Source organism: Camelus ferus, chromosome 11, assembly GCF_009834535.1.
Source record: "Camelus ferus isolate YT-003-E chromosome 11, BCGSAC_Cfer_1.0, whole genome shotgun sequence".
NCBI classification, from domain to species: domain Eukaryota; kingdom Metazoa; phylum Chordata; class Mammalia; order Artiodactyla; family Camelidae; genus Camelus; species Camelus ferus.
This window is the reverse complement of record NC_045706.1, coordinates 45,519,151-45,530,512: the sequence shown is the minus strand read 5'-3', so window position 1 is coordinate 45,530,512 and position 11,362 is coordinate 45,519,151. Positions and strand designations below refer to the sequence as shown.

At 35.5% G+C, this 11,362-nt stretch overlaps 1 protein-coding gene across 1 annotated transcript in view; it reads right to left on the bottom strand.

Moving 5' to 3' along the window:
• Positions 1-2,089: 2,089 nt before the first annotated feature.
• Positions 2,090-11,362, bottom strand: part of REEP3 (receptor accessory protein 3) — an 89,516-nt gene continuing 80,243 nt past the window's right edge. The window contains exons 7-8 of the mRNA XM_032491491.1: positions 6,267-6,412; positions 2,090-5,604 (exon numbers count right to left, since the gene is read on the bottom strand). Of these exons, the coding sequence (XP_032347382.1) occupies positions 5,548-5,604; positions 6,267-6,412 (203 nt within the window). The 3' untranslated portion in view covers positions 2,090-5,547. The remainder of the gene's footprint in view (positions 5,605-6,266; positions 6,413-11,362) is intronic.

Below are 11,362 nucleotides of genomic sequence, written 5' to 3'. Positions count from 1 at the left end.
GGGTGGGCTTCATCCAATTAGTTGAAGGCCTAAAGAGGGAATTCTACCTGCAGAATGCCTTTGACTGGAGCTGCCACATTAGCTCTTTCCTTGGTTTATAGATTTGGAACTTGCCAGCCAAATTCCATGAAACAATTCTGTAAATTCTCTCGATATAGGTATAGATATGGATATAGATACAGATACACACACGTACATCCTCTTGGTTCCATTTCTCTGGTGAACTCTGATTAACACGGATAACACGGATACCTACTATTGACTCCTGGCACTAACTGAGCTATTGTAACACTCAAATTTAGAGTGACAATTTATGCCTAACGTTCTGAAGGGGAAAAAATCTCCACATATATTCCAAACTGTTTCCCAACATTTTGGGACAGGATTGTGTCAAAACACATTGGAATTCAGCCAGATACTCTTCCCTGGCTTCATTGACTCTTCCCACTCACCTTTTCCAAGTTCCAGCATTAAACAATGCTTAGGAGAGAAAAACTTCTCTTCCAAGGCTGATGTGCAAAACCATCTGCTCCTGTTCTTTACTTCCCATCTCTCTTTACAGCCTTCTCTCTTTTTATACTTCCCAGAGATAACAGTTGAAAAGATAAGAAACTGTGATCCTTGATGGGACTCAAGGTTAAAAGTCACCTCGACAAATTTGCAAGGCTACCAAAAAAAATATAGTAAAGTTTCAGGAACATCGGCCTTAAATAGAAGTTATGCCCTGAGGACTTCAGGTGAGAGACAATGATGGCTTAAACTGGGAAAGATGAAGGAGGGTTGAGCGGAATGGTCAAATTCAGAATGTATTTTGGAGAGAGCCAAAGGGACTTCCTAATGTATCAAATGAAAGAAGTAAGGGAAGGAAGAGAATCAAGAATTTAAAAAACCAAAAAACAAAATCTGCTTTGGGAGAAACCAAATAAATTATTAAATAATCTAGAAGAAAACATCGAAGCATTAATAATACTCACTCCAAACACTTGGTAACAGTGGATTTGTTATTTTTAAGGCAAGAATTATTTTCCTTAAATTAATTGTGATGCTCTCCTACTTGGATATAGGCATTGTGCAGAAATGTAACAGTCACAGTAGGCACTCAAGAAATATTTCTGAATGAAAAAAAAATGCTAATTTAATTTGCATACAATGCCAAAATACCACACTTTCCTGTTTTTCCCCTCTTTCATCTTGCCTTTAATCTGAGATTGCAGGTGAACTAAAAGTAAGCGGGAGTGACATTCCTGCTTTTTTTGAGCACAGTCTCTTGGTATCCTGTACTTAGGGACAATTATCAATCTTGGGCTTTAAAATTTCAGTCAAAGCTTTATCTTGTAAAAAGCAATTTAAAAAACATTACCAAAACCAGACCACAAGGAGAGTGGTTTAAGGATAGGATACTGATGGATAGGTAAAAGGGCAGAATGTTTTCCAGGGAACAATGAATCAGTCTCTGACATGATTTTTGTTCCATGAATCTCTTTCTCAAGAACAGTGAGCCACTTAAAGGAAGACTAAAACACTGAAAAAAAAGTTGCCGTTCATAATTCATTGTGTTCTTTTTGAATTTTTATTTAAATGTCTAACTTCTTTGGATCATCACAAGGATATACATCCTAATAGAAATGAAAATATAACTCCATTGGAAATACTTCAACATACTTTATATAACGTAACGAAGTAGCATGAAGAAACTTTTTTAAACACAGAATTTCTCTCTAAAGCTTAAATGCAAAGCAGGCAGACATCTAACTTTAAAACAGATGGAATCCCAGAACATTTCCAGGATACATAAAATTGAATTCTGTGTTATATTTTATGTCTGAGACGACTAACAATATAAATTGATGGCTAGGGTTTCTGTACTGATTATTTTTTTCTATTTCCTCTTTCTAACATCCAAATTTAACAATTCTTTCTTTTGTAATCCTGTAGATGAGCATTCCAGAATGTATATGATTTTTATAATTTGCTCTGTGATTTGTAAAATTAAGCATGTGCATATGTTGTCTATTATTTAATCAAGACACACTCAATAATAAATAATAACAATTTATGGAACCCAACATATATACTCTGACACAAGTTGTCACTTATAGAATGAGTTTATTTTATATTAAAGTTTTCAAAAAAAAACCACATTTGTAAAATTACCCCCATACTAGGCCTAAAGATAGCCTTTACAAAGAGATTAAAAAATCGCAAAACTGCTTTGTGTTAACAACTGAAGTACATAGATTTAAAAGGTGTTAGAGGAGAAGATGTTACTTCATGGTCAATGTTTAAAAAGTTAATATACATTAAATCTGCAGGATACTATTAGAAGATTAAATCTTAAAAACATTAAGAGAAAAAAGGCTGTACTTTCTTTTCAGAAAGCTTTACTCTTGAACAATGTTGACTAAGAAATATACACTGCACACAGCTATAACAATAAACTTGTCAAAATGTATCTAATTGCTTTGCAAATGAATCAACTTACACAGCAGAAAACATAGGAAATTGCTTTTCAATACATATTAACTCCTTAACTTTCCTGACAAAATAAAAATTTAGTCCATTCCAATTAAACAATACAAATTACTAATATTTAACATAAGATAGTATTGTATTATTTTTAACAATACAAATGTTCAAGCATTCCAGTGCACAAACTGTGTTACTCCAAAAAAATAAAAAATAAAAAGAAAGAAAGAAAGCAAATATATTTATCTAACCAATGTTTTACAGAAATTTAGAATATTTACATACTTTATAACACTGTAGAAATCTTTGGTGGTGGCATATAGATTAGGTTCCCTGAAAACACTTCAATAATTTTGTTCCATCAATCTGTGCAGTCAAGTATTTATAATTAGAATGCTGGCAGCATCATTTTCTAGCCAAATCCATGTATATACATTAGTGAAGTCAAGGAGGGAATCTTATGTGGGGTCTAGGTGGGTTTACATAATTAATTACTTAGCAATAAGGCTTAATTCAGACTCATTTTTATACCAGAAAAATTACGGTAAACTAAAGAACAGATTGATTCTTACTTTCAAACAAACTCTGGAAATAGTTAATATTCATGAACAAATTGAATGAATACATAATAAAACACCGACTACAATTTCTGGGTAAACTTTACAGCTACCAAAACAGTGCCCTAAAGGCTTGTGCAGCATCTAATGCCCATTCACCAAGTGGTGGTGGTGGGAAGCAAGGCACTGTGGTCTAGGGATACATTTACCTCTAAAAGCATTAGATTTAAAAGCCAAGAAACAAAAACTGACCTGTTCTACCTTAAAAGAAATGAAAATTTATAAGCTTATTATACAAAATTCAAAAGAAAGGGCATGCTAAAACACATATAAGAGAAAAGAAGCAAAATTTAAGAAATGTAAGAAAAGGAAAGAAGAAATGATAGAACAGCAAAATGACACTGACTGTGTGTAAGGATGTAACAAATACATCAGAGGAAGTGTTGTGAGTATGAAGAGATGCAATTAAACAGAAGGACTAGCATTACATTTTTGAGACTGGTGTTGCCCTAATTGATTAAACATTTTCGTTTTAAAAATGTAGAAGGATAAATAATTCCTCCAATTTAGGACAGTATTTATGAGCTTACTGTAATTAAAGAATAGGTTTAATACTGAAATTAGACTTGAAAAAAGTACAGTTGTGCAAATCAGCCCCCAAAGGTAATGTTTTTGATACAAAGTCACTTATGTGACCTTGTCGGGCAATTTGAGATGACACTGCCCTTGTGTAGGAAAGACAAGCATGGCGTACATAGCATTTGTATTTGTTAGTCTAGTACTAGGCAATATAAATAAAACACTCTGCCAAGAGTTTATAATCAGAATTCATAAGAATTTTGAACGCAAATAGTATTTTCAGAAACCAAGAGGCTAAAAATTAGTCAAGGTAAAGTAGAGGAAGATATTCATAGAATTAAACTTTGGGGAAAATAAGTTGAATGAATTTTTACTTGGTTTGCAGATCAAGAACGTGAGATAATCTCAAAAACATTTTAAGACTTGTATCAAGAGAAATGTATGAATTATACTAAGGTACTCTTGAATAAACATTCTGTCCTCTACCAGCACTCTGAGGAGGTCCTGAATATACATTGCCAGCTGGCTTTATTTCTTAAAGGGTAGAAAGGTCAAAGATCTCACAAATCTCCCTCATTGTTTTTTCTTTTGGACAAATAAGCAGAACAATCCAGTAAATTATCTGAACAAGGATAATTGTACAAATTTGATTACTGATCACTAAAACCATCACCAGAAATACACTGACTTAGAGTTCATAATGCGTAGTTATCTATGCCACCTAAAAAAGCCTCAAAGTTCAGTAACTTAAAATCTCTTGGATTAAAAAAAATTTTTTTTCTAAAATCTATTCTAATAACTTCTAATATGTAAGATTAACAACATTTGTATTCTGCATTGGCATGTAACTTCAGGAAATTATCTCAGCCAGAAGGGAAGCAATGCAAATGGTTCTAATCAATGCCAGATTTATAAATCAGCAGCTCGTATCAGTGCCAAGCTTAAAAGGATTGACGGTTGGATAATTTCATGAATTAGAAGATACCTAAATGCTATTCTGGTGTCTGACTCCATTTCACAAAACCTACCGCTTTTAAAAGCTGAAAATATAACCAATGTTAACAAAAACATGCTAAGTTCAACTACAACATAGAGCTAAACATGGGAAGCCGGTTAAGTGTTTACAATAATTTCTTATCTGTAAAGAAGTTAAGTAAAAGTAGTTAAAATTGAACAACATGCTCTATTTTTTATTATTAAAATCAAATGAATGTAACTAGTGAAACCTACAGGAAAAGAGATGATGTAATTCAAGGCGTAAATTTGACATGTCAGAATGTGGCAAATAACAAAGTTAGTGTTAATAAAACTTAAAATAAACGTACAGTTGTAAAATAAGTAAACAATTTTCAAGTGTGCAAAACTAGTTAGGAATAAAAGTGCTATATAGATACCTGGTTTTCAAATATTTGTTTTGAAAACTTTCACTTGATGGTGGAAAAACTAGAAAGTATTAACAAAGTAAAAATTTTAAGAATATATAGAACATTTTATCTTACATTATACCCTTGTCCTATCACTGCTGAATCAGAGGCCTATTTAATTTCTATCCTCATGTGATAGATAACATAAGTGGAGGTAAATACAATACAGTATCACAAAGGCTGATGTATCTTGAACCATAAAAAGACTCTTTTCAAGTATACCGTGGGTTTTATGTTTCATCTTATATCCCAGGCACCTAATGTTTTTGAGGAATTTGAAAATCAATTACACAGTTTTCTATTATTTCTGATATATATATGCACACATATATACTTGCATAACTACCTTAGATTTGGAAGTAATTGTTAAAGAAATAAAGACTTTTTAAATTGATGAAAGTAAATCCTATCACTGCCACAATTTAAAGAATTATTTTAATGTGTAAGTCCTGAATATATGATGTTAGAAAAAAATTAGTGTATTAGTATAATTTGTCTTGGGATACTTGAAGTGTACATGGCTAAAAATACACCTGTGGTCTCTTCTTCACTTTGTATTTTAATGACCCATACCGCACCTAAAGAGAGAAATATTGTTACCAATTAGATTTTGAAATTAGATAAGACTTAATAGTTCATAATCATAGTAATAATTTTTAACTTTTCTGATATAAAGAATCAATTATTCTATAAGTACAAAAAAGACAGCACTACCTATATACTCAAAAATGTAGTTAGGTCTTACGTTAGTTATAACAACAAATAGAGACATTAACTTGTTATTTATGCTTTGCTTGGTACATGTCAATGAACATTGCTCATAGATCTGAGGTCATTCACTGGAATCTGCCATTGCTTTCTGGGCACAGAGACATTATTATGGATAAACTTTTACTATTTAATCCTTATTGAGATTTGTTTCAAAACAAAACTATGTAGTTAATATAGTTAGCTTGCTTTCTTCGTTTATGCGTAGGGCTGGCACTGGGTACTTATGACAACCATATGATTTTACTAGGTGAGAATACCATCTTCTACTTAGAGTGGAAGACTAGGAATTTACCACTTTCTAAATTTCCAGAGATCCTAATGCATCTGATCTAAGTAAAGAATTTTAAATATAACTGCTGCTCTACCATTCTAATCCTTCATTTATGGACCGTTAACATCCTCAATGAAAATGCAGCAGGGAAATTCCTTACTACTAACCACTAGGAAAACAACTCTATACTTGACTAACCTCTTTTCGGCCTTTCACGGTTTTCACAGATTTCATGCTTTGTGATCTTCGCAGCCCTTTGTGTGTTAACATCTCATCATCTGAATATGGCCCATCCGCTTCGTCATCTGTTTTCTCATCTCCGTCTCTCAGTGGAATTCCATAACCTAGACGAGTTGTCAAAACCAGCATGTTTTGGTAAAAGGATGCCAGTCGGGACCACCTCTTCACTCTGTCTGCTGGCAGTTCTCTGCATGGCCTGCATTTGCCTGCTTACTCCTCTCCCTTTCTTGTCTGGGATGTGTTCCATGCCCTTCACCCTTAATCTTTGCCCCTTGCACTATTCTAGATGAGGCTCATAACTCATTTCTTCCAGGAAGTTTTCCTTGACCATCCACTTCTATTTTTACTATACATTTTTCAGAATAATTAAAAAGTTTTATTTTTGAGTAGGTTAGCACATTTATCTTGTTCAAAAATTAAAAAAAAATATTTATAAAACAGAAAGAGACTCACAGACATAGAAAACAAACTTATGGTTACCAAAGAGGAAGTGGGGGGAGGGATAAATTAGGAGTTTGGTATTTACATATACATACTGCTGTATATAAAATAGATAACCAACAAGGTCCTACTGTATAGCACAGGGAACTATAGTCAATATCTTGTAATGGAAAAGAATCTGAAAAAGAATAGATATATATGCATAACTGAATAACTTTGCTGTACATCTGAAACTAACACAACATTGTAAATCAACTATACTTAAATGAAAAAATAAATCAAAGAATATAAATAGATACATAGTGAAAAGTCTCTTCCCACCCTTTTTCCTTTTTATGAATTCTAAACAACCTAAGCAATAGTGTGTTTTTGGTCTGTCATTTGTACCTTTGACCTCAATTAGGAATTAAGGGTCCTTCCCACTCCCATGTGTCATACTTCTTGTCAAAACCAGAAATGGTAGGGTGAACTTAAGGAGTCATATAAGACCCAAAGGAGCTAGAACTTTGGGCAAGATAAGTTCACTGTGGGCAGGTGAAGATGTTAAATCAACACTGTTGCAGCTGCTGAGATAAAACCCAGCCAGACAGGCTACAGTAATTAGAAACACCACAGGCTATGATGACTGATGTTAGCCAAAGAAAACAGACAGCATCAGGAAGGTCAGTGAGAGATCATACGGGGGCAGGAGTCGGGGGGGAGAGTTTAACTCAGTGGTAGAATGTATGCTTAGCGTGCACAAGGTCCTGGGCTCAATTCCCCAGTACCTCCATTAAAAATAAATAAATAAAATAAACAAACAAACAAACCTAATTACCATCCTCTCCCCTCCAAAAAACCCAAGTAAACAACAAGATTGTGCAGGTGTGCTCACAGGCTGCTGCGTGTAGCTACAAAGACTTAACATTGGCCAATATGCAGACATCCAGGCAGTCAGGCTGGTTATTGTCAGGAAGTCTGAGAGCATCCTGAGGATGGGATTCAGGGACAGGAATGCTCCCATTCCTGAAGCAGTAGCTCTCAAACTTTATTAGAGTTCATTAGCAAACTTATTAGCATATATTAGAGTCATCTGGAGAATTGATCCATCCACACATTGCTGGGCTTGGGGTGGGGCTGAGAATCTGTACTTCAAACAAGTTCCTAGGTGATGCTCATGCTACTGGTCCAGGGCCCACACTTTGAGAACCAAGGCCTGGATGAAGTAAGAGAGGGGCCCAAGTCTAAGGCAAAAGAGAACTAGGTAGGTTATAAAGACAGGAGTGAAGGTACAAGGCCCCATTAAGTTTCAAATTCTCCTTTAATAAAGATAAGGAGCATAAATACCTAAATCTTCAGGTGAGAAAAAAAAAATAGCAGGTTTTCCAGGCTTGAGAAGGAAGATGGGATAGGCTTCTTGCATGTGAAGAAAAATATCCTGAATAAATGTATATTAACCTGCTCTCACAAAACGTGAATAATCTTAGCCTCACTAAGCACTTACGTTTATCAATAAGATAAACATATTTAATTATATGTTAAGCAAGTACACTTTTATGCTGCAAGACTTCTAGGCTAGAAATTAGGAAGGACTTGGAAGTAGAATCAGTCATTATTAAGGCCAGGGTCCTTTGCTTTCCCGCAGCAGTCAAAGGAAGTGTGTTCTGGGTAGAAGAAATTATTATGTACAAAGGGACTAGGACAGTGGGGAGCATAACTGTGTGGAAGAGCTATGAGGAGGCCAATGTGGCCAGGGGAGAGGATGGGGTCAGCATTCCTAGGAAGATCCTCTTGGTACAATATTAAGTGGGGAAAAAAAAAGTATGTATAGAAAAAAACAAAGGAAAAACATATAAATGAAACCATTCTATCTGTTGGAAGTGAGCTTTTAGTTGATTTTAAATTTCTTCACTTTTCCTATAAAAAATTTGCCAAATTTTTTATTTAAACGATTGTATTACTTCTATAATTGGGAAAAATAAACCAGACAAAAAATTTTAGATTGCCATTTCTAGATTTCTTTCTGTTGCTGTTGCTTATACAATATTCCTAATCCCAATATAATAAAACGATGGTATCAAGGAATCATGGAAAAGAATCAGAAAGGAAGTGATTATGATTGAAAAGTTTAAGGCCATGGATGAAGCATAAGACTGCATGTCAACAAACATGACCCTAGCTACTTTAACTGCCTCTCACTTTATATGATTAGGAATTGGAATTTCATTCAAAAAGATGATTATATATACCTCTTATTCTTTCTTTGTTTCCTAATTTCAGCTAAGAATCTTAGCTTTCTAATTGTTATTTCAGGAAAAGTGATGGATTGATTAGTTAGTTATTCCACAGGTATTTTTAAAATACTACTAAGTGTGAGGCACTACACTGAACTATGGGGATACAATGATGAAAAAGATACAACTGCCTTTTACTTCCCTAAGAAATCTACAGTCCAGTAGACGAAACAGAGTCTAATGGGCATCACAAAACCGTAATAAATGCTGCAAATAGAAGATAAGGACAAGGTGCAATGGGAGCACACAGTAGGGGAAGGGAAGTGGGTTGTGAAAGAAGACTTCCTGTAGGAGGTGGCAGCTAGACTGAATCCTGAAAGGCTCATGATTGAATATACCTCGCACATGAAGGAATGGGAGACCAAGGCTGGGGAGCTATTGAGTTTGGACTTCATCAGAGAACAAAGTGGGGCCATTTAAAGCTGAAGGGTGATGTTATTAGATCTAGGTTCTTTAAAAGATTCTTCTTGTACTTTGGAGAACGAATCAGAAGTGGATGAGACTAGAAGCAGGGAGGTTATAACTGCAGTACAACAGGTCAGAAATGATGGAGTCCCAGGATCGTGGAGAGAGTAGCCAAATCTGAGATCTATGAGGAGGTGAAATTGACAAGCTTAACTTAGCAACTTATTAAACCAAACTGCATCAAAAAGAGAGGAGTCAAGTCAAATATCTTCGCTAAGATATGCACTTTCTATTCCACATTAAACCTGAAAATAAGTGTGTATGAAAATTCTGCTGTGAGTGGTAGAAATAGTGTAAGTCAAAGTTGTCTAAGGATTTAAAAGCCTTCAGAGGAGGAGGGGGAGACCTGAGATTATGAGAGAAGCCCATTTCTGGATGCCGTATCTGAGCAGGAACCCAGTGAGCTGGCTGAGTGGTTTGTGGGTCTGCCAGTCCCCAGGCAAGAGTCGGGGTGCTGCTGGTGCCAAACAAAGGTGATGCTAAGGCCAGCCGCTTTACATCATCAGTCTAGACTGGACAGAGCCCTCAGAATGGTGTCGTCCATGCACATTCCTGAGAAGCATTGACTGGGGACCTAAGAACGAGGAGCCTGTGTTGCTGGGGGTCCTGGGGCCTAAGGCTGCAGCTGTTTGGCCAGCTTCAGCGCAGGGCTCTGATACCATTTTAGGAAACAAGCAGATCTTAGAGTTGGTATGGTTTTACCTCCTTGTAATAGTGACAATAGCCAATACTGATCTAGTATTTAGCATGTACCAGGCACTGTTCTAAGCAATTTTCATGTATTTATGTAAGTGCAGATTCATGGAAAGTTTGACTTGGCAGGAGTCTTAGCTATCATTGTGGAAGGAGCCCTGCACCCAGGTGAAGAGAAATGAGTGCTTTGCCACTTACTAGCTGTGAGACCTTGAGTGAGTCTTGCCTCTGTGGGCCAGTTTTCTTATCTGGTAAGGTGGTGAGACAGATGGGAGAGGAATAGGTTTCTACATGAGAGCCAACTCTGAGCCAGTTGAGCTGCTGGGAGCACTATGTTGATGGGATTCTGGGCCCATCGTGGAAAGTGCCACCATCCATTAGCAATGTCTGCCATGGGCACGGAATAAGGGAGGAGACATGTCTCCTATTTGCTGTCTGACTAAAGCATCTCTAAGATTCCCTCCTGCTAAATGGTTTGAATTCATGGTTACAGTCAAAGTGTCTCACTATGTGTAGTCTCTTTATAAAGTAAAAAGAGAATAAGAATTAAGTTAGGAACCTTGGATATCTCATTTCTGTCACTGAGTACGTAGTCTTTGACAAGTAATTTGATCTCCTTAAATATCAGCTTATTCACTGACAGAATAAGGATAAAAATATTTAACCTACATAGTCATCTTAAGGATTAAATAAATATGTAAAGCATCTAAAACAAGAAAAAGCAGAAGTCTCTAAATCTGCTGGTATGTTGAAACTGAATGTTGAACCACTTTTAACTAATATGGGAGCAGCAGGTTCTTTACAGAAAAAAATATTTCCACTTATCAGAATGTGGTATTCTTTCTGAGGAACTGAACGTCATGTTCAAGGTGTCCATTTTCTTACCAAAAAAAAAAAAAAAAAAAAAGCATTTGGAGGGGAGCTCTTTTTCCTGAAGTGACAACATCAAAGCAGGACTTCTCTTGATCAGCTAACCTCAAACAGCTCAGAGCAGGCCATTATTAGTTTTCAAAAGGGAAACACTTTTCCAAATACTTGAATTTGCTTGTGTTCTGAGGTAAATGTATTGATTATGTGAACTGGGAAACAGACTTTGCAATGTGAATGTAATTTCCACACTGAAAAACTTAACGATTTGCCTTTCTTTTTGAGGAATTTTGAAAATAAATGAAATAGAAAAAA